The following is a 27,844-nucleotide window of genomic DNA, read 5'->3' as shown; positions in this document are numbered from 1 at the left end:
GTAGCTCAGTTTGAAGTTCTGGATGTAGGTTTGCTCGCTGAGCTGGAAGGCTCGTTTTCAGACATTTCATCACCATACTAGGTAACATCATCAGTGAGCCTCCGGTTGAAGCACTGGTGGTGTAGCCCGCTTACTATTTATATATTTGGGTTTCCTTGGGTTGGTGATGACATTTCCTGTGGTGACACCATTTCCTATGGTGATGTCATTTACTGTTCTTTTTCTCGGGGGTAGTAAATGGGATCCAAGTCAATATGTTTGTTGATAGAGTTCCGGTTGGAATGCCATGCTTCTAGGAATTCTCGTGCATGTCTCTGTATGGCTTGTCCTAGAATGGATGTGTTGTCTGGTTGAAGTGGTGTCCTTCCTCATCCATATGTAAGGATACTAGTGACAGATGGTCATGTCTTTTCATGGCGAGCTAATGTTCATGTATCCTGGTGGCTAGTTTTCTGCCTGTTTGTCCAATGTAGTGTTTGTTACAATTCTTGCAAGGTATTTTGTAAATTACATTAGTTTTGCTTATTGTCAGTATAGGGTCTTTCAAGTTCATTAGCTGCTGTTTTAGTGTGTTGGTGGGTTTGCAGGCTACCGTGACGCCAAGGAGTCTGAGTAGTTTGGCAGTCATTTCAGAGATGTCTTTGATGTAGGGGAGAATGGCTAAGGTTTCTGGATGTGTTTTGTCTGTTTGTTTGGGTTTGTTGCTGAGAAATCTGCAGACTGTGTTCTTTTTGAATACACTATATAGGTGATTTTCCTCTGTTCTGCATAACTCCTCTGTGCTGCTGTGTGCGGTGGCTCATTGGAAAAATGTTCTAATGCAGCTTCGTTTGTGGATGTTGGGATGATTGCTTCTGTAGTTGAATATTTGGTCTGTATGTGTTGTTTTTCTGTAGTCGCTGGTTTGAAGTTCCCCATTGGCTGTTCGCTCTACTGCGACATCGAGGAATGGCAGTTTGTGGTTGTTTTCTTCCTCTTTAGTGAATTTTATGCCAATAAGGGTACTATTGATGGTCTTAAAGGTTTTATCTAATTTGTTTCATTTAGTGATGTCAAAGGTGTCATCCACGTAGCAGACCCAAAGTTTGGGTTGGATGGTTGACAGAGCTGTTTGTTCGAGTCTCTGCATTACTGCCTCTGCTAAGAACCCTAATATCAGAGATCCCACGGGTGTTCCATTGGTTTGTCTGTGGGTTTTGTTGAAGGTGAAGTGGGTGGTCAGGCATAGGTCCACTAGCTTGACGATGTCGTCCTTGCTGATGAAGTTGGTGGTGTTTGATGTACGTGTCTTTGGTTCTTCCAATAATGTAGTCAGTGTTTCCTTGGCCAGGTTGATGTTGATTGATGTGAACAGGGATATTTTATCAAAGGAGACAATTATTTCATCCTCTTCTATCTTGGTATCTTTGACGGTCTTCAGGAATTCTTGGGTGGAGTGGATGGAGTTATGTGAGTCTTCTCCTAAGTGTTTTTGTCTTTGGTGTAGCTCCTTGGCCATTCTGTCAGTTGGTGTTCCAGGTAGTGAGACTATGGGTCTGAGGGGGGGCTCCTGGCTTGTGAATTTTGGGTTATCCGTAGAAGTGTGGTGTGTTGGATCTGTCTGGTATCATTTTTGGAACATTGGTCTTATTTATTTCTCCAGATTTCTGAAGTTATTTGAGTAGGGCCGTGATTCGGTTCTCTCGTTGTGGGGTCGGTTCGATTGCCACTTGTTGGTAAGTGTTGGCATCTGCAAGCAATGTGTTCACTTTCTCAATGTATCTCTTTGATTTAAAATGACTGTCAAGTGTCCTTTTTCTGCAGGTAGGATAACAATGTTTTTATTTTTTTAGTTTTCTCGTGCTTTCCTTTATTGTGAATTGAGTGTGTTTCCTTCCTTTTTCCTGCTTAATATTAACATGACTGTCTGTCTGATGGTTTTCTGGGTTTCTTCTGTGAGTTTGTTGTCTTTCAGTGTTGTTTCTAACGCTGCTGAGAAATCTTTCTTGTCCGTGTCCTGATGTTGTAATTTAATCCTCTTACTAAGACAGCTTTTTCAGTGTATGTTGAGGGTTGGTCTGGTAAGTTTTTAAGGCAAAATTGAGGACTGCCGATGCTAGAAATCAGAGTCTAGATTAGAGTGGTGCTGGAAAAGCACAGCAGGTCAGGCAGCATCTAAGGAGCAGAAAAATTGACGTTTCGGAATCCCACCGCTGCCATTCGTGTGAGTCGCAGGTTGCACTTCAGTGTGTTAAGTGTTGCTGCATTTAGTCTGATAAGTTTTTTATCCATGCAAGCCCCACCCCATACATTTTGCTTGCTCCATCTAAAATTGCCCGCAGGTTGGAGGTGAGCAGTAATGTGGCTGGAAAACCAGTGGAAGAATTTTTACAGCTTCCCCACTCCGCACCCCCCACACCCCTCCCCCCGCCAACCAATATTGTTAACCAATCCTTGCAATGTTATTTTCGCACTTGCTGGAACGTTGTTGAATAAATCAATTCAATCCAAAAGTTATTTTTTAAATAGTAGTGGATCAGCAGAGAAGACTTTTAGGTTTTAATGAGTAACATGTGAATGGGTTGAAAAAACAATTGCCAGTTCAGCAAATCATTGTCGTTGCAGAATCTTACAGCACAGGAGGCAGCCAGTTGGCCCATCAAACCTGTGCCAGCTCTTTAATAGATTTATCCAATTAGTCTACTCCTTCCTACTCTTTCCTATGGGCCTTGTTCCCTTGACTTCAGACTAACAACAGTGCTGTTCACTCTTAACTGCCTTCTAGGAAATTAGGGTTGGGCAATATATGCTAGCCTGGTAAGTGATGCTGATATCCTATGAATGAGCTAAAAATGAGTTCCAATTCACTTATAAAGTTACAACTGAATCTAGTTCTACTATCCTTTCATACCAAATCATAACAACTTATTTGTCAATCGTTTTAAATCTGTGTCATCTCATTACAACCATCCTATCACTGGAAAGAACTTCTCTTTATTTACTCAATAAAGAGCTCTTCTATCTTGAATACCTCAACTAAGTCCGCCTTGAAACTTCTATATTATGAAAAAAAATCTAGTTCTCGAAGTTGCTCCATGTAACAAAACTCCACATCGCTAGCACCATTCATCTGCATGCCCTCCAGGCCTTGGCAAACTTCCAAAAGACTTGTACCCAGATATAATCATACTCAGAAATGTCGGTTTTGCAGTAACAGATGCATCAAGCAAATTGAATAGACATCTCCAGAAATCATTGACCAACCTGACCGAAATCCAGAGTGACATTGACTTGGTTGTAGTGCAGTCCACGAGAAAGGGGCGGACTTTGCCACCAGCGCTCAGTACCATCGATGGCATTGGTGATTGCATGAGCTTTGTATGCATCATCAGATAGACAGTGATCACAGAATTGCCCCTAAAGAAAAGAAATGAAGGATTTAAAAAAAAGTTAAAATTAAGATCTTCAATTAAATCTGAAAAACCTTTGTAGCTTTAATCAGCATCATCAAATTCAAATATTGTTTTAAGTATGATACTTAAAGATAATGAACAGTGACACAAGAGGCATATTTTACCTCATTACCTTCTTCCTTGTGAGATTTCCTCATTTTTTCCTGGACTTTTTTGACATGAATTTCGATTGCTTGTTGCCATACTTGGAAGGAGCCATTCAGCATGTCATGCCTGTGAGAGCATTCTGCAAGGGCACTTACTTAAACCCACACATTCCCATAGCCCTAACAAATGCTTCCTCTTCAGATAATCATCCAAGTCTCTTTTGAAAGTCAGGATGCGCCCTGTCTCCACCACAGCCTTAGGCAGTGCATTTCAGATCCTAACCACTCAATTTGTAAAAACAACTTCCTCATATTGACATTGCTCATTTGGCTGATTAATTTAAATTGACTTCATGTGGTTCTCAATCTTTCCGCAAAGAAAGGTTTCTCCTTTACCCCTCCAAGCAGACTAGATCCAACTTCTTCAACCTGTGCACATGACTAAACTTTCTCATCCCTGGAACCATTTAACATGATGAGGAGCGATAATTATACAAAATGGCATTTCTAATCCTGCCTGAGAGTTGCTGGTTAATCTGAGAGGCTGACATACAGTAGGTATACTGTTCTGGCTGTAGCAGCAGTAGCTTTGGCCAAGTCTGAGAGTGCAACAAGTCCCCAGATTCCAAATCTGAGAGTCTGGGATCATGGTACTGTGGAGGAGAGTGATGAGGTCCAGAGAAGCATGTGGGTTGAGTTTGGCAGAAAAGAGGTTAGGTGCCTTGATAGAGAGGCAAAGGTCAGGGAGGAAGAGAGCACCTAAAGTTGGGGAGACCAATATGATCGATGTTGGAAGGTGGACACTGAAAGAAAGTGAACCCCATTTTCTGCCTGAGGCCTGAGTAGGATGATTGACCTATTAGACAGCACACCATTCTAAAAAGTCACCAACAGTCTTAAAATTCATGCCAGGTGTGAAGTGGTTGACCATATAATGATTGATCACAAGAACCTCAATTCAGTTAGGCAGAAAGCTGCCCTAGGCCACTCCTCTCCCGTATAAAAACGTAAACAGTTGAGTGAAAAAGCATTAGGGGATTTTACAGGCACTTCACCTGCAACCAAGCAGTGAAGGATCATAAAATTTTACCCATAATATTCAGTTGAGGCCAAATCATTGTTTTGTAAAAGTTTGTCATAATTTCTTTACTGTTGCACTCTGATCCTCTATTTATCAAGCCAAGGATGCTATACGCTTTATTAAGTGTGTTGTTAATCTGCACTACAACCTTGAATAACCTAAAGGTCCCTCTGCTCCTACACCATTTTGTGAAGAGCGCCATTTACTTTATATTGTCCTTCATCACTCTTCCTGCCAAGATGAATAATTGTAAGTTTCCTTATAGGGTTGTGAAGAAAGTTTTTGATACAGGTTTGCCTTCATTGCTCAGTCAAGATGTGGAGGTGCTGGTGTTGAACGACATGATACTAGGTTACAGTCCAACAGTTTTATTTGAAAGTACAAGGTTTTGGAGCATTGTTCCTTCAACAGGTAGCTAATTGGGCAGGATACATAAGACACAGAATTTATAAATAAATGATCAAAGTGTCATATAACTAATGTGATGTATTAGACAAATCTAAATGGCTGTTTAGTCTTTAATTACTTGGAATGGAGATGCATTGGAGCCACCTGTAGTGAGACATGAACCCAAGATCCTGATTGAGACCATCCTCATGGATACTGAACTTGGCTATCAGTCTTTGCTCAGCAATTCTGCATTGTTGTACAACCCAAAGTCCACATTGAAGGACATTCACCCGAAGATCCGAGGCCAAACATCCCTGACCCCTGAAGTGTTCTCCCACTGGGAGGGGACATCCCTGTCTGGCGATTGTTGCACAGTGTCCATTCATCCATTGTCATAGCGCCTACATGGTTTCGCCAATATACCATGCAGCCTTGCCTGCAGCTTATGAGATTGGTAACATTGGCCAAGTCACGAGCATACCTGCCGTGCACGTGGTGGGTGTACCTCATGTGTAACGGTAGTATCCATGATGACACTCTGACACGTCTTGCAGAGGTTGCCGGTGCAGGATAGTCTGGTGTTGCGGTTGATGTTGTCCTGAAGGCTGGGTAGTTTGCTATTTTGTTCAAACAGCACACAATCTGTAGGCAGTCAGTCAATGTAACATTTTATAAATTACAGCTTTGAAAAGAAACCCAGTCTGACTCCAGGTTGGGATACAGACAGACTCTAACATCACACCTTTAATGCATTGTCTGGGCAAACATGTCACCTTTTTTTATATACTTAAGTTATCTTGGGACTTGACTTGAAAGAAATTCTGGGATTTACATATTAATCAATCAAAACCTGCATCCCCGTTCTAAGTGATTAAAGACTTAACAGCAATCTAGGTTTGTGGAATACATCGCGTTAGTTGTATGACACTTTGATCTTTTACTTATAAATACTGTGTCCTATGATCCTGCCCCACTAGCTACTTGACAAAGGTGCAGTGCTCCGAACGCTTGTACTTTCAAATAAACCTGTTGGACTATAATGTGACATTGTGTCATTTTTAACTTCTTTGATCAGACCATTAAAACTGCTGGAAAAGCTCAGCAGATCTGGCAGCATCTGTGGAGAGAAATCAGAGTTAACATTTTGAGTCAAGTGACCCTTCCTCAGAACTTGAGTATAGGAGTCGGGACGTCATGTTGTAGCTGTACAGAACATTATGAGGCCACATTTAGAATACTGCATACAATTCTGGTTGCCCCTCTATAGGAAGGATGTTGTGAAACTTGAGAAGGTGTAGAAAAGATTTACAAGGATGTTACCGGGAGAGTTTGAGTTATAGGGAGAGGCTAATTAGGCTGGGTATCCTAAAGTAAACCAGCCATTCAGCCAACTGAGCTAACAGACTCTCTCTGCAATTAAAAAGCCTCTCATGCCAGTTTATTTCCCCATATCAGTTGCTGCAAGCTGTCACTTTTAAGTAATGTCAGTGACTTCTCTAAATGTGAGCAAGTTATCCTATATTTCCTGCAAACATGAAAGTATCTGGAAAAGGCAGATCAAGAAGCAGCATTCTGAATGCAAAAGGACCATCTTAGCAAATATTGTGGACAGGACCTTTGAACTGCCCTTCCCACTCTCCCTTCACACATTTCTCTAATATATTTTTTTGTGTAGATCTGTATGTATGTTTGTGGGGTCTTCCGTAAGTGGATTAGAATTTTGGCTGGTTAAAAACTGCTTGCCTGCAGTGAGAATCTATTTATTTGGCATATATAGCCATTCTTGTCTGGGTCAGAAACCTTGTCTATGTTTTCTATCAACATTGGTCTGAAAGACAGCTAAACTGTGGAGTTCTGCACTCTTAAAAAATTCTTTAACTGATGTGATAACTCTGTGAATAGTGAGGTGTGATTTCCAGTGCACTTCCCCAGTGAAGACAATGTTGACATTATCCGTTAGATGCCTTAGTGTGCACACGTGAAAGCAAATGTTCAGATTATGCAAAATAAAAAACAATATTTTACATCTGAAGATTCAGGTTCACAATTGTTCACCTGAACAACATTGAACATAGGAAAAAAACATTCCTTCAGCATGTTAACATATCTGCAGAGTTTCCTAAAATAAAGCTAATGGATTATTTTGAAGTGACACTATGAAGGTAAATGCTTCCGAAAAGGCAGCTACTGAAAACAATTGAAGTTATTGGTTACATTTTAATCTGTTTGTTTTTGACTATTAATATACTGACAACTTAATTGTACAGTAATTTCCCAGGGATGCATCTGCACTCAAGTGAGATACAATAGGCAGAATTCTTTCCACCATAAATCAAGTCTCAGTGGCTGAAAGCCAGAGACCACCTTTCAGTGATGGGTGGCAGGGCAGGAGCAGGGCATTTTAGCCAATAAAAAGAATACTACTGACATTGGGAAACCACACCCAAGGAGCAGCCGTTTGGCAGTGCCACGACTAACGGTAACTACTGTTGAGGCTGCAGCATGAGGATGCCAGGGCATGGGTGAAGGCTGCAGAAAGCTGGCGGTGAAGAGTGTGGTGCTGGAAAAGCACAGCTGGTCAGGCAGCAACTGAGGAGCAGGAGAATTGACGTTTTGAGCATAAGCTCTTCATCAGGAATGAGGAGAGTGGCCCAATGGAGCTGAGAGATAAATAGCAGGGGGTTGGGGCTGGGGGGAAGGTAGCTGGGAATGCAATAGATGGATAAAGGTGGGGGTGAAGGTGATAAGTTGGAGAGGAGGGTAGTGCAGTTAGGTGGGAAGGGAAATGGACAGGTAGGACAGTTCAAGAGGGTGGTGCCGAGTTAAAGGGTTGGATCTGGGATATGGTGGGGAGAGGGGAAATGAGGAAACTGGTGAAATCCACATTGATCGTGTGTGGTTGGAGGGTCCGAAGGGAGAAGATGAGGTGTTCTTCCTCCAGGCATCAGGTGGTTAGGGTTTGGTGATGGAGGAGCCCAAGGGCTTGCATGTCCTTGGTAGAGTGGGAGGGGGAGTTAAAGTGTTCAGCCATGGGGCAGTGGGGTTGTTTCGTGCGCGTGTCCCAGTGATGTTCTTTGAAATGTTCCACAAATTAGTGTTTAGTCTCCCCAGTGTGGAGGAGATCACATCGAGAACAACCGATATAGTAGATGACATGTGTGGAAGTACAAGTAATCTCTGTTGGATGTGGAAGGATTCTTTGGGGCCTTGGACGGAGGTGAAGGGTGCGGTGTGGGTGCAGGTTTTGCACTTCTTCCAGTGGCAAGGGAAGTTGCTGGCAGTGGAGGGTGGGTTGGTGGGGGGTGTGGACCTAACAACGGAATCGCAGAGGGAATGGTCTCTGCAGAATGCAAATAACAGTGGTGTGGGAAATATATTCCTGATGGTGGGTTTGTTTGTAGGTGGCGGAAATGGCGGAGGATGATGCATTGTATCCAGAGGTTGATGGGGTGGAAGGTGAGGACCAGAGGGGGTTCTCTCCCAACTGCTGCCACGACATGGACCACCTCGACCTGAGCCACCTATGATAGCTATTTCTTCTCTTCCCTGAAATCTATAGCTTGGCTATGCAATCATTTCCATTGCTGACTCTTGTTTTAAGAGTTGATGCAAAGGTGCCAGGATGGAAAAACATCTACCTGGGAGAAACATCTAAGGACTATGCAAGTTCTCTAAGTGCTCCTTATTTGTCTTTCATGATATTAGCACATGCTGGGCCCAGCACAAGACTCTGTAATATCAGCAGCAAATGCATTAGCGAAGTGTACCCATAGTGCCTCATGTTGGAGGCAGAGTTTGGGCCGGTGCAGTACCTGATGGCATCAGTGGGGTCTGCATTAGTGAGGTCCATAGTGGTGAGGGTGTTGGTGGAGGAGAGATGGCACCAAAGACTGGTGACTTTCATTCCAGCGGGCCATCGCGCTTATGATCTTAGAGACTAGTGCCTGGCCACTAGGCCCTTGGCAGAGCACTTAGCAAGGAGTGTAAAACTGAACATTTTTTCTTTATTCTTCTGCCTTTATAGGCTATTTAGTCCCTCATGCCTGTTCCACCTTTCAATGAAATCATGGCTGATATAAGGCCGAACTCCACATGGAATGCCTTTGGTCCATATCCGTTCCTATTATCACTCTCAGATTTAAAATTAACAAATGACTTAACATCAACTGAAACAAAAAAAAAACAGAAATTGCTGTAAAATCTCAACAGGTCTGACAGCATCTGTGGAAAGAAATCAGAGTTAATGTTTTGGGTCATGTGACCCATCATCAGCACATGACCTGAAACTTAAACTATGATTTCTCTCCACAGATGCTGAGCTTTTCCAGCAATTACTGTTTTGTTTATGATTTACAGCATCTGCAATTATTTCATTTTTTATTTAGCATCAACCGATGTCGGTGGAAGAGAGTTTCAAACATCTGCCAGCTTTTGTGTGTAGCTGTGTTTCCCAATATTTCTCTGAATGGTCTGGCTCTGTTTTTAGACTATGCCTCCAAGTTCTAGAATTCTCACCCAGTAGAAATAGTTTATCTTCATCTACCTGGTCTCTTCCTGTTAAACTCTTGAAGATTCAAACCAATTATGTAATCAATCATGTGAGTGATGCCTATTCCCATTGTTTGATCTATTCTAAGACCAATGGTCCCAAATGTTCCAACACTCCAAGACCAAGAAACAGTTGGTTTGGGGGCAACATGACACACATGAAGAAGTGCTAGATAACTGAAATTCTAACATGGTCTCTCACTTTGTTTCACAGATGAAAGCAATGCATGCCAGCAAGAAGCATGGAGAGAAGCTTCATGTTTTAAAGTACACTTGTGTCGATGGGAAAAGCAGCTGTCAGTCTTAAATTTAATTGAAAACTTAGTTATGAAGAGATAGGTTAAATAGAAAATGCTGGAACTGCATTTCAAGCCAGTCAACAGGTTAACATTTTAGGGCATGAAGATCAGGGAAGTATGATGAACTACACCAACCCAAACATAATAATAAAACTATGTCAAGCCAATGCTGACAATCTGCAACAAAGTGCCGGAGAAACTCAGCAGGTCTGGCAGCATCTGTGGAGAGAGAAACAGAGTTAACATTGTGAGTCTTTTGGTATGACTTTTCTGGAGAACAGAGTATTACTCTGAAGAAGTTCTTCAATTCTGAAGAAGTCATACCAGATTCAGAACGTTAATTCTATTTCTCTCGCCAAAGAAACTGCCAAACCTACTGCCTTTCTCCAGCACTTTGTTTTTCTGCCAAATAACCTGGTTTTCTTTCTGCTGATAGCCTTTTTTGTTTGCTTAGCATTTCTGTTTTGGGAGGCAATGCCCTAGTAGTATACTCGTGGGACTCTTAATCCAGAGACTCAGATAATGTTCTAGGGACCTGGGGTCAAATCCCATCATGGCAGATGGTGGAATCTGAATTCAATAAAAATCTGCAATTGAGAGTCTAACGATGATCCTGAATCTAAGCCAATTGTCATGAAAAACCCCATCTGATTCTCTAATGTCCTTCAGGGAAGGAAGCTGTCACCCTTACCCGGTCTTGCTAGCATGTGACTCCAAACCCACAGCAATGCGGTTGGTTCTTAACTGCCCTCTGGGCAATAAATGCCCTCATTTCCATGAATTCATAAACAATTAGACTTCAGTTTTTATTTTCCACTTTCAGACAGATTATGGTTGTTTTCATTTGATATGTGACTTCAGCCAGGCTGATATTCGGTCCAGTTAACCCGTTCTCTCTGGCTACAATGGGGAATGTGACTGGTTTCTGCGTGTAACTGTGTACGGCTGTTAGGATTGAGTGATCACCTAGGTTTAACATGAAGTGTAACCCTGTACAGTTTCCTGTGCTCCATTCACAGCAACAGCTAGATCCTGGACTCTTGGTTTAAACCGAGTTGGCCCTTTTACTTTACGGTTTTAATTTACCAAACCATGAAATATCTCCAAATGTAATACACTTTTCTAAGTTTTTTTTAATGCTCGCAAACTTAATGGTTGAATCATTGAGCGTAGACACTATTCTGCCCATCGCGCTGAAAGCTGTCCAATTAACACATAATGCAGAAGTATCCCCTGATTATTTGGTGGAATCTGTCCAGATTCTCAGTCTTCTGATGGTTTGGAAAGCAGAGTGTTTCCCCGCACTCCAATTCTCAGTTAGCAGCGTGCTCCGTACCTGAATCGTCTGGCTGGAGACTCCGGCAGCTGGTCCTCCCACTAGTTTACAGTAGAGGTCCAATCTCGGCCTGCCCGCTCCGTCCTCTCCGCAAGTGGCCGTAGCCGCAATCTTGGACCCTTGCGCGATGTTCAAGTAGGGCGGGTGCAGGCTGAAGCCGTTGAGTTTGTCTGGTGCCTCTCGGCTGAGGACGAGCTGTCCAAAGTGTAGCAGGACAGCACCGAGCAGCAACCTTCCCCTCGGCCCCCTCGCCATGTTTCACAGTCACAGAGCTCTCTCTCACTCTCTCTCTTAACACTGGAGCTCTGCTCCTTGTCTACAACCCAATGACACACACCCCGTATCTACCCAGGAACTGGGACTAAGGAAATCCTGACTACACAAATTACGAATAATCATTGTTCCAATTTCTATATTTAGATTTTTTTTTAAAAAGAACTAATTGGCCAGTTTTTACATCTTAAAATGAATACACATTCAACATTCTCACGGATTGTCCTAGAAAAGAAATGTATTATAATTGGATGTAATGAGATTACATGTAAGCGCGTTTTTTCCCCTGATGAACAAGTAAACCTGCGTTTGCAATGTTGTATGGTAAATGTGACAATATGACATTAGCAATAACAGTAATAATTCATAAAAGATATTAAACTCTTCCTGTGAAGTTTATTTGTGTAAATTCCATCCCGTCTGATGGTTTTCTCATGGTAACCGTTTTGAACAGAAAATTACAAATAAAAATGTGATGAAAATAGAGTGGAGCACAATTTGTTTGTTGGCAAACAGCCAGAGAATGAAATCAAGGAATACCTGCAAGCCTGAACATACCCTTCCTTTCAGTCAAGTGCTTGACATTCTTTCTTCATCACCTCGCTATTTCTCGGATCCATTGACACATCATCCTGGATTATCTAAATTCGAGTGATCAGGCATTTTTAAATTTGGGAAAGACGCGAGGGTCATTGAGGGGCTGCCGAAGAGATTTACCAGGGAGCGGCGAGATGGCGGTGGGGCTACAAGGTTAGATTGGAGGAGCTGGACTGCTTTCCTTTGAGGAGAGAAACCATTGGGGTGTACAGCATTGTGAGAGGGTTCGATGGGTTAGGCAAGGAGCTGCTCCCTTTAGCTGTTGTATTGGGAATGCAATGGGCACGGGTTTAACATTTTGAGCAAGAGACGCGGGGGAATGTGAGGAGAAATTTCAAAACCGTCCCACAGGTAATGATTGGGAACTTTCTCCCCACTACGGAGGAAGCCGAATGGGGCGATAATGAGTGAGACTAGATGGATTGTTCAGTGGGCAGCCAGTACGAACTCGATAGGCCGAATGGCGTCGTGAGCCGTAAGGGATTCTGCACCAGCGCTGTTTCCATTTAGGCTGAAGTCATTTTATTTTAACTTTTGGAAGACTGCACATTTTATGTCTTGAACGTAGATCTCTGAAGCTGTGTGTGCATTCTTGAAAGGGCTCTAATACAGGGATTAACCTTTCAAAAAGCCTACACAAGCGCGATAGGCCGAATGGTCTCCTGTAGTGAACAATAACTGCAGGGCGAATGGTGTGTAAACGCTGCATTCTACCTTTACACTCAAAATGACAGTCTCTTTTAGTGCCCTGCAAGGAAACTCATATACTTTTACATCTCACTTTACCACAGGGGAGTGCTACAGCTGCACCTCCCACCGCTTCAGATTTATAAAGACAGCCTACTGTTGTCAGCTGCCCCTATATCACGCCCTGTGATAAAAGGGTCTTTTTTATCTGCCGTCATTTACGGGGTGGCAAGCTTTTCAGCACGAAACAGCTCTCACGAAGTTCACCTATCTTCCACACAGCAAGCCAGCTGTACAAACAGGACCAACTTTATGGTGGCTTTCAGAACAACTAAACTGTTCAACTTTTCTGATAAGGACGAAGGGACACAGTTCCAGAATACAGTATTCGGCTCCGATGTGGAACCGTTTGGCAGCATTCAGACAGCAGAGTTACCCCCCACCCCGGCCACTCCGTTGGTGCTGGGCCTATCCCTCCATCGCTGTGTATATTGTTCACGGCTGTTGACATGTGGTTTGCTCGCCTTTGGAGTTTTTTTTAAACTGGAGAAACCCAGCAAGTCTGACAGCATCTGTGCAGATAGAAGCAGAGTTAACGTTTCAAATCCAGAAACCCTGAAGAAGTCTGATCTGAATAATTCACTCCAGACTCAAAGAATTAATTGTTGATCTACAAATACTGGCAGACATTTTGAGCTTCTCCAACACTTCCAGTTTTTGTTTGTTTCAGATCTCTAGTATCTGCATGTTCTTTAACTGACCGGTTGAGAGTAAGGTTCAATTAGCAGAGAGGGGCTGCAAAGCTGATCCCTAATAAAGACTGGAGCCCCACTCCTGTCTGAAGGTGATTTGAAAGTAAATAACCTTGAGAACAGCTGGGTATCTTTATATTTGCAGCTGACATTTTTTGGATGAATATTTATTCGGGTGCCTCAGCTCCCCCCACCCCCCTTTAATGAATATCTTGACAGGAAAGGATGTGCCTGCATCAATGACACCATGAAGAACTTGGGTGTGGCAAAGAGATTGGGAACAAACGTTGTCAAAGAATATGCAAATGGATGATATTTGTATAAATCTGAATCCTCTCCCATGGGCTGGGAGCCAACTGAAAATTTTAAAATAGTTTTTTGCTGGAAAAGCTCAGCAGGTCTGGCAGCATCTGTGGAGAGAAATCAGAGTTAACGTTTCAGGTTAACTCAGAAGGAAGTTGGGTAAAAGGAATACATGTTATTTGTCATCAGAACAAGTTGAAATGACTAAATGGCCAATTTCTGTTTTCATGATCAAAAACTCCATTTTAAATCATAAAACTGTTACAGTAGAGAATGAAATCGTACAGTCACAACTCACCCAGTCCCATTCCCTTACACATTCCTAGGTAAATCCTGTCTCTGGGTTATTCTGATTCCCTCATGAATAACATGACTGAATCTGTTTCCATCATACTTTCAGGCAGAGCATTCCAAATCCCAACCACTTGCTGGGTAAAAATATCTTTCCTCTAGAGGATTCATCACCTTCAATTTGAGTCCTCTGATCATCCTCCCAGTTTAAACCCTTTCAGAGGAATAGTCAGGTTATAATTACACTACAATTCAAGGGAATGACCTTCACTCCATCATAAGGACAGAAGTAGGGATGTTGGCTGATGATTGCACAATGTTCAACACCATTCACAATTCCTCAGGTACTGAAGCAGTCCATGTGCAAATGCAACTAGATCTGGACAATATCCAGGTTTGGGCTGACAAGTGGCAAGTAACATTCACACCTCACAAATGCCAGGCTATAACCATTAGAAATAAGAGACAATCTAAGCACTGCCCCTTGACATTCAGTGCTGTTACTATCATTGAATCCCCCACTTTTGACATTCTTAGGGTTACTATTGACCAGAAACTCAATGAGATTTATGACATAAACTCTGGCTATCAGAGCAAGTCAGAGGCTAGCAATACTGTGGCAAGTAACTCACCTCCTGACTCCCAAAGCCTGTTCATCATCTACAAGGAACAAGTCAGGACTGTGATGGAATACTTCCCACGTGTGTATATGGGTGTATCTCCAATAACACTCACGACGCTTGACACCATTCAGGACAAAGCTGTCCATTTTGATTGGCAGCCATATCCATAAATATCCACTCCCCCCACCATCAATGTCCAGTACCAGTAGTGTGTATCATCTGCAAGATGTACTGCAGAAATTCAAAGAAACTCAAAGTATCTTCCAAAACCACTTCCATCTAGAAGGACAAGAGCAGCAGATACATGGGAACACCACCCCTTGGAAGCTCCCCTCCAAGAGACTCGCCACCCCGACTTGGAAATATGTCACCACTCCTTTGCTATCGCTAGGTCAAAATTTTGTAACTTCCTCCTTAAAGGCATTGTGGCTCAACCCACAGCAGGTAGACTGCAGCTGTTCAAGAAGACAGCTCACTACCACCTTCTCAAGGGCAGCTACCGACTGGCAATAAATGCTAGTCAGCCAGCTACGCTGGCACCCCATGAATGAATAATAAAAAAGTCTCCTTGGCAATTATCAAGGATGATAAGTCCATCTCAAGCTTTCTGATCATTCAGTACTCAGGAGCATTGCTTTTAAGTTATAGCGAATATAATCATAAGTTCACCAAATACAACATAATTGATCCAAATAACCATTATGTGCTCCAATTCTTATAAAAGTAGAACAGGTATTAACTTTCAATGAATTTTAAATCTGACAATACATTTCAATACACTTCTTGTACAAGTTAACCAATAATTCAAAGTATTTGACTTGCATAGTAACAGAGTGATCTCGTCCTATGCCTTTGAAAGTAAGAAATAAAAGCCAGAGGATACATATGAACCTAGAGATAAATATACTTAGCATTCAGAATAGTGTTCCTTTCAATGTATTGTAAATAACATCATCTGGATTACTGAAAATGCAACTTGATACTGCAGCAAGGAGTCATGTGTATTATAGATGTGGAATTTGTTTGATAGACTAGAGGATAGATTGCCAACTTCAGACTATTCTTCTTGGAGGGAAGAAGACAGAGAAGGTTTGATAGAGGTTTTCAAAAGTATACGTGGGCTGGACAGAATAGCTAAGGAGGAGCTATTCCCATTCTTAAGATACAAGAAAGAGAGGGCACAGATTTAAAGTAATGGGCAAAAGAAGCAAGGATAATGTGAGAAAACAAAATTCACACTACATGTAGTAAGAGTATGGAATGCACTACCTAGAAATATGACAGAGGTAGGTTCAGTTGTGACATTCCGTAGAGCATTGGGTGGGTACTTGAACAGAAATGGTGTGCAGGGGCTTGCGGCAAGGGCGGCAGATTGGCATTAGGTAATAAACATAGTGCAGGCATGATGGATCAAATGGTCTCCTCTGCACTGGAACAGTTCTATGATTCCGTGAATAAATACTTTGTTCTTTATACTGCTGTTGGCTCTTGAAAAGAGCAGTGTGTTTACTTCCACATCGCAACTTCTTGACCATAAACATATAAGCTCTGTAGCCTCACATACCTGTCCAACTCTATTTTTTATTGTTTAGAAATTCATGTTAGGTCTGGGATAGACCCTTTGGAGAAGTGAAGGCAGAGAGGAGATCCGATTGAAATATTCAAAATCAGGGGCAGTCTCGACAGAATAAACAATGCTTCCTCTCATGAAAGAATTAAGAACCAGAAAGAAAAGATTTAAAGTAAGTGGTAACAGAAGCTAAAATAATTTGAGGGAAACCTTCTTCATACAACGACTGGTTAGAGCCTGGAATGTACGAGTGTGGTGGAGGCCAGATCAATCGAGGCATTGGAAAGAGAATTAGATGGTTACTCAAAATAAGAAATGTGCAAGATTACTTGAGAAGGCAGGGGAATATCATTAGGTGAGTTGCTCAAAGAGCCAGTGCAAACATGATAGGCCAAAAGGCTTTTTTTTTGTGATGTAGTGATTCTGTAATCCTGTGATCTTTCCCAATAGTGAGACCTAAATTTGTCCATAGTGGTCCAGCTGAGGCCTAAATGGTGATTTATGTTTCTAGCAGAACCTCTGCTTTTAGAATCATTCCTCCAATTATAAACCAAAATACCTCATACATTCCTCAGCATTCCCTCCCAAGCAGCATTGTGAGTCAACCCACAGCAGGTGGACTGCAGTGGTTCAAAAAGGTAGCTCACCACTACCTTCTCAAGGGCAAGTACGGATGGGCAATAAATGCTGGCCAGCCAGCAACACTCACATCCCATAAATACATTTTTAAAAGTATATTTAACCTATTTATTTTGATCTTATAATCAACTTTCTTTTCCACCTTAAGGATTTGTTGTTTGTTTGACAAAGATGACTAGGGGTAAAAACAATGACTGCAGGTGCTGGAAAGCAAATACTGGATTAGTGGTGCTGGAAGAGCACAGCAGTTCAGGCAGCATCCAACGAGCAGCGAAATCGACGTTTCGGGCAAAAGCCCTTCCTGATGAAGGGCTTTTGCCTGAAACGCCGATTTCGCTGCTCGTTGGATGCTGCCTGAACTGCTGTGCTCTTCCAGCACCACTAATCCAGTAAAAGCTGACTAGGGAGCAGAAGTTAAGTTTTGCCTGGTCCATGTTTAAACCGCTCTTTCCAACAAAATAGAAGACTTGCAGAAGAGATAATAGTTCAGCAACAAAAAGATTTGAGCATTGCAAGACAAAACTCATGTTTTGTCTTGTAGAAGTTATGTAGAAGTTGTAGAACATATGTAGAAGTTTATGAAAAGACTGAACGGTTCAGCAAGCATATTCCTGACCCTAATCTCTGTTATTATGTCCTTCATCTTAGCAAAGTGGGTTTGGACTGCACTATCTATGCTCAAGTCACATGACACACAGCATTTTAAAAAAAAATTGTCATCTGACAGTACGGAACTTGAGCATTTCTGAAAAAAAGATAAATCAGATCAAAGTGTTGATTTATCTTTTTTTCAGAAATGCTCAAGTTCCGTACTGTCAGATGACAATTTTTTTTTAAATGCTGTGTGTCATGTGACTTGAGCATAGATAGTGCAGTCCAAACCCACTTTGCTAGGATGAATGACATAACAACAGAGATTAGGGTCAGGAATATGCTTGCTGAACCGTTCAGTCTTTTCATAAACTTCTACATATGCTCATAAATTCTGCTCACTAAAATAAAAATGTTCATTAAAGTCCAGAATAAATGTTATACACAGTAAGACACTTTTGTTCATATTTTCCATTTATGGAAACATGTCATGAGGATGAATTTCTTCAAGGCTTCTTCAGATTTCTGATCATGTCAGAGAAAAATCAGAAATTCCAGAAACTAGATTGATTGATTTAATAATCTTTTGTTGAATCAATATAAATATTTTATTTACTGATGGGATGTGGGCATTACTAACTGAGTTGGCACCCACTGGAAGGTGGATACAAATACTTCAGCCTTACCTTTTGTGGATGATTGGACATGTGCATATTTGTGGAATCACCTCATCCAGTGGGTGTTTAATTGTCCACACAATTCATGGCTGTAATGAGTCCCAGTGAATGAAAGTGCCTCTGTTTCCTACCCATTAAAAAGTCCAGCCCTTTGAATAATAAAGCATAGAAGGACACCATAATGTCTGTGCCAGGTCTTTATAAGATCTATCTAATTAATCCCACTCATCTTCTCTTAGCCTGTAGCCCCAAGTTTGACCCTTGTCAAGTATTTATCCAAATTTACAGTCATAGAGTCATAGAGATGTACAGCATGGTAACAGACCCTGCGGTCCAACTCCTCCATGCCAACCAACTATCCCAACCCAATCTAGTCCCACCTTCAAGCACCCGGCCCATATCCCTCCAAACTCTTCCTATTCATATCCAAATGCCTTTTAAATGTTGCAATCGTGCTAGCTTAAACCACTTCCTCTGGCAGCTCATTCCATACATGTATCTCTGTGTGAAAAAGTTGCCCCTTACGTCTCTTTTATATCTTTCCCCCTCACCCTAAACCTATGCCCTCTGGTCTGGACTCCCCAACCCCAGGGAAAAGACTTTGCCTATTTACACTATCCATGCCTCTCATAATTTTGTAAACCTCTATAAGGTCACCCCTCAGCCTCCGACACTCCAGGGAAAACAGCCCCAGCCTGTTCAGCCTCTCCCTATAGATCAAATCCTCCAACCCTGGCAACATGCTTGTAAATCTTTTCTGAATCTTTTCAAATTTCACAATATCCTTCCGATAAGAAGAAGACCAGAATTGCATGCAATATTCCAAAAGTGGCCTAATTAATATCCTGTACTGCTGCAACATGACCTCCCAACTCCTGTACTCAATGCTCTGACCAATAAAGGAAAGCATACTAAACACCTTCTTCACTATTCTATCTACCTGTGACTCCACTTTCAAGGAGCTATGAACCTGCACTCCAAGGTCTCTTTGTTCAGCAACACTCCCTAGGACCTTACCATTGAGTATATAAGTCCTGCTAAGGTTTGCTTTCCCAAAGTGCAGCACCTCGCATTCATCTAAATTAAACACCATCTGCCACTTCTCAGCCCATTGGCCCATCTGATCAAGATCCCATTGTAATCTGAGGTAGCCTTCTTCGCTGTCCACTACACCTCCAATCTTGGTGTCATCAGCAAACTTACCAATTATACCTCAAATCTTTTATCATCTTTTCAAATTATGCCAATCCAACTTGCATCAAAATAATTCCTAAATATTAATCAATGTTTCTGAAGTTTATTTTCCATCTGGTGCTTTCTAATCTTTAACACACAGTTGACTCTGAAAATACACAAAAGAGCTTGGCAGTATGCCAAATCGAATGTATTAGACTGGGTATTATAGATTCTCAGATGTGAAACCAAATATTACAGTACACACTTTCATACAGCATTCCGCAGTCCTTAAAGGATCTGTGAAGAGGTTTCAGAGGACCAGATGTCTATTCCCTTTCTCAAGCTTTTTAGAATTACATAGAATGTACAGCAAATAAGCAGGTCATTCAGTCCAAATGGTCCATGCTTGTGTTAATGCTCTACATGAATCTCTTCCCATTGTATTTGGCCTTATCAACATATTTCACTCTTCCTTATAGACTTCTCTTTAGACTTATGTATTCCACCAGCTTTATAGAATTTACTTGCAAAGAAGTGATTTATATTTATTATGTTAATAAAATTATTTACCGAAGAGGCTAGCAGGTACTGCCTTTATGAAGTTAAGAAAGGAATTGTAGAGATATGCTAATACATGCAGTGGTTCATTATCAGAAGAGAAGGGCACTGTAAAAAAAAATTGTATTGTCGTAGCTAGTGTCCCTGACCTAAATTCTGAAAACTTTATTTTTAAAACAAAATCATTCAGTAACATGAGCTCCTACTCCATTCGCATGCAATGAATTCTAATTTTTACACAGGCACCTGCTGTAGTCCGTCCTTCTCTATAGTGTGTTATCTCTAGCTTTATAACCACCATTTGCTCCAATTCTTATAAAAGTAGGACTGATATTAATTATCAATGATATTTAAATATCTCATTTAAACCACTGAGAACACATCTTCCAATATATTTCAAGCTTCTTGTGCAAGCCAACCAATAATTCAAAGCATTTGACTCGCATAACAACAGACTGACCTCGTCCTATGCCTTTGAAATAGGGCCTGGCCTTGACCAGTGATCGAAAATAAATTGAGAAACAGCTGATGATAATTGTAAGAGAATGTGGGGCAATTTTGGACTCAGATTTTTGTCTCAGTGGGAGTTGAGATAAACAACAATTTAGAATAGTGGCAATCAAATTCTTTGCCCATAAAAATGTGAGAAACCGAACAGCAACTGTCATCAGATTTCTGTAGGAGATTCAGCCAGCTTTATCCAACAGCAGCTCCTCCAAACCTTTCCAAATGGCCACATCCTGACATATAACAGCAACTGGCATTTCTGAAATACCTTTAACATCACAAGGCTTTTCATAGGGAGATGTCAGGTTCTTAGGGTGGTGCAGTGCCTCAGCAGTTAGCACTGCTGTCTCGCAACGCCAGGGATCTGGGCTTAATTCCACCCCCAGGAACTGTCTGTGTGGAGTTTGGATGTTTTTCCTGTGTCTGTGTGGGTTTCCTCCAGAGAACTGGTTTCCTCCCATAGTCCAAAGGTGTGCAGTTTGAGCCCCAGAACTATCTCAAAATGTTTTATTCTGCCAATCTATCTTTTTGGGAATTCTCCTTTGCCCACCATTTGCATCAGCATTGTAACCCTCCAAGTCCCACATGGCTATGCTCCATGGCCCATACTGTCCAGGGATATGTATGTTAGGTGGATTAGCCATGGGAAATGCAGGGATAGATGGTGGGCGAGGTGAGGCAGGGTGGACTTATTGGGCCAAATGGCCTGTTTCCATACTAAAGGGATTCAATGATTCTAGATAGAATGCAGATGAGATTTATTCAAATAATATCAGGCTTCAAAAATGTCAGATATGAGGAGAAATTGGTATTGTTCTCCTTAGGAGATTTAATTCAAAATCAATTAGGGTTTCATAGAATAAATAAGGAAAAGGGATTTCCAGTGGAAGATGAAAGGTAAGTAGAATAAAAGATAATTCAAGTTAATTTTCCAAAATCAAAAGCAATGACATGAGAGGCCTTTTTTCACGTATACCAAGTTGCTGTTATCTGGAAAGCCTTGTCAAACAGATTCTGTGATAACTCCTACAAAGAGCTGTCACATTATGATGGGCCAAATAGCTTCCTGCACTGCATAAGTTCATGATTGTTTGATTCTATGACTAAGTCATTATAGGACATAAACGGTCATTGAAAAATCAAGAAAAAATATTTCAAATGCAATTAAAACAGTTTAGCCTTGTGCTAAAGAGGTCAGTTTTTAATAGGAAGAGAGGAGAGTTTCAAAGGAAGTCCCAAACTGTGGGGCTTGGAGAGTTACAATGCTGATGCAAATGGTGGGCAAAGGAGAATTCCCAAAAGGAATAAAACATTTTGAGATAGTTCTGGGGCTCAAACTGTTTGTAAAGATAAGAGGTAGACCATGACAGAGGGTGCAGCTATGTCAGTAGAGGAAGAATAATACACAATGGCCATATTCGCAGAAAATATTTTGGATGTTGACGAGCATTATTATAAAGCTATGACAGGGTAGCAAACCAGATTGGAGAGATTCACATGGCATTGTGGGAAGATGGGTAATCAAGGGAAAGAGAAATTGATGTTGGAACATGAGATTGACATATGATTGATTGGTAAAGGCTAAAAAGACAAGGAACAAATTTTTCATTTGTAAAATAGGATGATGCTGGAAGCAGCTAAAACTATCCTGCAGCTAGAGAATACATCCCTGATCATTTTAAAAGACTTGACAAAAGTTTAAGGCCAGAGAATTGGCAAAGATGTTGAATTGGAATTTTCTGTGAAGGTTTGGTAGGCAGATATTTGACATAGTGGTACAACATTTTGGACTGGCGGAAGGGCAAGAGCAGCTAGATATACCCAGTGGTCGGAACTTCAATTAGCAAGAATTCAATTAATGTTAAAACAACTTTAAATAGAAAAGGAAATTAAAATGTACAAGAGGGAATTGGAACTTACAAGACTTTAACTTATACACAATCTAAGTTTGCTTAATATATCGTTTAATTGCTTGACACTGTGATCTTTTGCTATAAATTCTGTGTCTTATGATCCAGCTCCACTAGTTACCTGATGAAGCAGACGTGCCCTGAAAGCTCGTACTTCCAAATAAACCTGTTGGACTATAACCTAGTGTTGTGAAATTTTTAACTTTATTTACAGAAAAGATAACCATAAAAGTGAGAACATTTAAGAAGGAGACTCAGCAGAGAGAAAAGGATAAAAAGAGGGAATTGAATAAAGAATATCAGATTAAAATGGTACAGATATAAAAAAATGTCTCAAATACCAAAATGTTCTGAGGATGAAAATCCTAGCCATAATGTAAAGTCCGGTAAGGAAATGTTTACATTTGTACAGGCCTTACCAAATGTTGAAGATATGGAGTCATTCCTTGTGTCATTTGAAATAGCAACAAAGGAAAATCAGACACTGCCATGCACAAAAAACAGAGACAGCTGGAGAAACTCAGCAGATCTGGCAGCATCTGTGAGAAGAAAGCAGAGGTAACGTTTTGGGTCCATTGATTGTTCATCAGAACAGTTGATAGCAAGGAAAATGTGATATTTATATTGAAGTCAAAATTGGGAGAGGGAGAGAAGGGGAGAATTGAATGAATAGGTGGAGATGGAGCCCAGAGAGAGAGATAAGAAAGGGGTTCATAAACAAGGAAATCACAGGTAGAAGATCAGGACAGAAGAAAAGTTGAATGAGTGATAATAAGAGCTAACAGTAGGGGAAAATGGGTGAGCTGACGTAAAAGCAACCCAAATATTGTGACATTGGGCCTGGGAGTATGCGAGAATAGGTGACTGTGTGAAAAGCACTGAGTATGGATATTTAAAAACATGTAGAAGGATGGGATCAGGCTGTCAAGTTATTGAGTTGAGTCCCGGAGACTGCAGAGTGTCCAAGTGAAAAATGAGATGTTGCTCTTTGGGCTTGTTTTGAGGCTCACTGAAACATTGAGGAAGGGTTACACCCAAAATGTTGACTTCACCTCCTGATGCTGCCTGCCTTGCTGTGTTCTTCCAGCCTCCTGCCTGTCTACTTTGGATTGTAGCATCTGCAGTTTTTTTTTGTCTTAGAACATGTTGGCAGCTTGAGTGCACAATATATATGCATCATTGTCTGAAGAGGTTTCTATGAGTCATGATTCTGTACAAAACAAAACCCTAAATATGAGAGTTTGTTCCAGAAAAAACACAGGCAAAAGTTTCAAATACATTTAAGGAAAGAGCCTCAGCAAACTTACAATGAACTTGAGAGGATAAAGCAAAGTAATTATAAGCAATGAATAAAGGCATGAAGTAAATACCATGTACGAACCCCAAAGGAATTATTCTCTTAGAAGAATTTAAAAGCCCACTATGTTTTGTACTTAGAGCTCATGACGAAGTCCAGAGGGTTGTAACTGCAAGACAGGTGATAGGAACAGCTGATGATTATGAATGACCAAAAAAAATTATTCTTTTTTCCATCACCCCATAAATCCAAAAAGGGTACAAGGTGGGAGACTGAAGAGGTGTCAAATTGCCAAGATGAAGAAGGGACAGTTGGGAGTGCTTCAAGATCTCCTCCCAAGACCAGAAAAGAAGTTTGCTCAAGGTATAAGTGAAAGTTGAAGGCCCAAGTGTTGTAATTGTAACAAAGTTGGACATCTTCATTCAGAATGTTGGAAGTTGTGTGGGAAGCCCATGGGATTTATTAGGGTTCACAAGAGTATAAAGGGACTCAAAAGGAAAATATACCATAGATCAATTTGTAATTTAACTACAACCATGAAAATAAACACTGGTGAGAGTGCAGAAGAGGTGAACAAGGAAATTGAGAGATATAAAGGATATTATGTCAAAATGAAGGGTAATCTCTTTTTCTTTAAGTGACACAATTCAACTTAAAATCTTAAGGGTCACAGGAGTTATTCAAACTCTTTTGCTGAAGAAAGTCATAGATTTTTCTCCATAGAAGGAATTGAAAACCTAAGTTTTAATCAACAGGATAATTGTAAAGTACATACCCATTCCTTTGTACAAAGTGCACTTGGAATATGATTGAATATCTGGAACAGTGGTAGTAGAACTTCATAAATTACTCTGAGCTGAATGAACTTACACCTGGATGATGATTTATCCAAAGTAAAAGTTACAGCTGGAATGTACAATAAACAGTTGAGTTTAAATTGTGTCCATGTTCAACATTTTAGAGAGGACTTTATTTCAGGTATCCATCAAACTCTCTGATTATTAGATCCTGATATTTATAAAAATCATTCTTACCTAATTAACCCATAATTTATATATCAATCAGCTGTTTCCTTGTTCCATTAGGTCTCACACATCCCTTCAGGCTTTATGAGATGATAACAGATTCCCTTTTATCTTCTTAAATAACCAATATTGTGTGTAGTAATAATAAAAAACAAACAAAAGAAAATATACAAAATAACAACATATTACACTTCCATTTGGCAGAAGCACTGCTGCTACTGAGTATCGGTGGTGGAGAAAGTGAATATTTGTGGATGTGGTACCAATCAAGTAGGCTGGTGGTGCTGGGTGGTGTTGAGCTTCTTGAGTGCTGTTGGAGTTGCACCCATCCAGGCAAGTGGTGAGTATTCCATCACACTTCTGACTTGTGCCGCTGTAGACGGTGAGCAGGCTTTGGGAGGAAGGAAGTGTTGTGCTCTGAAAAGAATGGTGGAAGCAGATTCAAGAATAACTTTCAAAAGGAAGTTTGATATAGGCTTGGAAGGAAAAATGATAGTGCTACAGGAAAATGGACTAATTAGATTAGATTCCCTCCAGTGCAGAAACAGGCCATTTGGCCCAACCAGTCCACACTGACCCTTCAAAGAGTAACCCACCCAGACCCATTTCCCTCTGACTAATGCATCTCGCACTAAGGGCAATTTAGCATGGCCAATTCACTTAACCTGCACATTTTTGGACCGCGGGAGGAAATCAGAGCACCCGGAGGAAACCCATGCAGACACGGGGAGAATGTGCCAACTCCACACAGACAGTTGCCTGAAGCTGGAATTGAACCTGGGACCCTGGTGCTGTGAGGTAGCAGTGCTAACCACTGAGCCACCGTGCCACCCCAAAATTGAAGAACTCACCCAAATAGCCAGCAAAATATCACTGTAGGATTCTGTGTGACATGTGGGCCAGGAGTGAACACCAAATTGCAAATATTCTGAATGACAAAGGGAGGGTTGAGTAACACATATTGGTATTCTGGGCTTACCTACATCAAATGGACTGCAGCGGCTTAAGAAAACAGCTCACCCTCACCTGCCCAAGGCTGACTATAGAGAGGCGATAAATTCTGGTCCAGTCAGCAATGCCCACATCCATGACTGATTAAAAAAATGTGCATTCATTCTATATGTTTTCAATAAACAGAAGGTCTGGGACAGAATAAATGGACTTAAAACAAATGAATCCTCAGAAATAAACAAAAAATGCTGGAGAAACTCAGCAGGTCTGGCAGCATCAGTAGAGAAAGTAACAGAGTTAACATTTTTAGTCCAATATGATGCTTCTTCAGAACTGGAGAGTCATATTGGACTCAAACGTTAAATGTTTTTATCTCCAAAGATGTGTTGAAATGTGTGCTTGAAAAGCACTGGATGTCAGGCAGCATCCGAGGAGCAGGAGAATCGACGTTTCGGGCATTAGCCCTTCATCAGGAATGAAGAGTTTATGTCTGAAACAGCAATTCTCCTGCTCCTCAGATGCTGCCTGACCTGCTGTGCTTTTCCAGCGCCACACTTTTCGACTCTGATCTCCAGCATCTGCAGTCCTTTCTTTCTCCCTCTCCAAAGATGCTGCCAGACATGCTGAGTTCCACCAGCACTTTATGTTGTTATATCAGATCTCCAGCATCTGCAGCATTTTGCAAACGTCCTCAGAAATAAATTAATTTTAATCAAGTGGTGAGAGATGATAGAAGAGATTGGGAGAACGAAGCAATTTTTCAGAGTCAGTGAAACTAGTAAGATACAAGAAGTTTGGAAACAGAATGATGTGATGCCCACATTCAAAAAGCATGACTTAGCAGATCCTTGTGTCTGGGAGGTATTCCAGCATAGCTCTCAGCCATTTTCTCAGTTTCTGACTGCACTCTTGATCCCTGGGGCTGGAGCAATACCACCCTAAGACTTCTGTTTTTTCTATTTTGTGCATATTATTTTACAGTAAGCTACAATATAAAAGAAGATTGCAAGAGATTTTTGAGATATATAAAAGAAAAGAGAGAGTTAACAGTGTCCATTGGACTGCTGGAAATTGAGGTTAGAGAATTATTATTGGGGAACAAAGAAATGGCAGAGGAACTGAATAGGTACTTTGCGCAAATTTCATAACGGAAGAACCAGTAGTTTACCAGAACTTCAAGAGAATCAGGGCAGAGATGAGTGTAATGACTATCACTAAGGAGAAGCTGGGGAACTGAAAGGTCTGAAGATGGATAAATCACCTGGACTAGATCGACAACATCCAGAACTGTGAAAAAGAAAGCTGAGGGGATTTTGGAGGCATTGGTGGTAATCTCTCAGGAATCATGGGAGTCAGGAAGGTTTCCAGAGGACTGAAAAAGATTAATGTGACATCCTTATTTCAGAAGGGAGGGTAGCAGACACCAGAAATAATAGGCTGGTTAGCCTGACTTTGGTCACTGGTAAGATCTTAGAGTCCATTAACATGAATGAGGTTATAGAGCACTTGGAAGTGCATAGGAAAAGAGAAAAGGCTACGACAACAGATGAATGGGCACCGCACAACAATCAACAGACAGGAGGGTTCCCTCCCAGTTTGGGAACACTTCAGTGGTCCGGGACATTCGACTTCGGACGTTCGGGTGACCATCCTCCAAGGTGGACTTTGGGATAGGCAGCAGCGAAAAGTGGCCGAGCAGAGGCTGATAGCTAAGTTCGGTACACATAGGGAGGGCCTCAACCAGGACCTAGGGTTCATGACCACCATTGCACTATACACAGACACAGACAGTCCTACACACACACACACACACACACACACACACAGAGGCACCCCTATACACACATACACATGGACAAACATATACACAGACACGCCCACAGACACCCACACACACCCTTATAGACACACACTCTCCCACACTCACACATGCACCCCCTCACAGACTTAAGACACTCTACACTCACTACACACATACACTTTCTCACACTCACAACCCCCACCCCAGACAGACAGACAGACACACAGACAGACAAAGACCCACATGCACACATATATTTTGTGGGGTGAATTTGTACTTGCAGGGTTACATTGTACTTTGCTCAAAAACTGCATACATTCATGTAGAACTCTGAGCTCAAAAACTGCATGAATTCATGTAAAACTCCGTTATCTCACTTTTTAGATTAGATTCAATCTAAACATCAGGTCATAGACAGAGAACA

General features: G+C 41.3%; 1 protein-coding gene across 2 annotated transcripts in view; it reads right to left on the bottom strand.

Annotated features, from left to right (window-relative positions):
- Positions 1–11,542, bottom strand: part of LOC140476847 (laminin subunit alpha-3-like) — a 364,783-nt gene extending 353,241 nt beyond the window's left edge. For both annotated transcript variants that reach the window (XM_072569677.1, XM_072569678.1), the window contains exons 1-2: positions 11,193–11,542; positions 3,244–3,396 (exon numbers count right to left, since the gene is read on the bottom strand). In XM_072569677.1, coding sequence (XP_072425778.1) covers positions 3,244–3,396; positions 11,193–11,447 — 408 coding nt within the window. In that variant the 5' untranslated portion in view covers positions 11,448–11,542. The remainder of the gene's footprint in view (positions 1–3,243; positions 3,397–11,192) is intronic.
- Positions 11,543–27,844: the final 16,302 nt, after the last annotated feature.

The sequence above is a fragment of the Chiloscyllium punctatum genome, chromosome 5 (assembly GCF_047496795.1).
Source record: "Chiloscyllium punctatum isolate Juve2018m chromosome 5, sChiPun1.3, whole genome shotgun sequence".
Lineage (NCBI taxonomy): Eukaryota > Metazoa > Chordata > Chondrichthyes > Orectolobiformes > Hemiscylliidae > Chiloscyllium > Chiloscyllium punctatum.
This window is presented reverse-complemented; position numbering and strand designations above follow the sequence as displayed.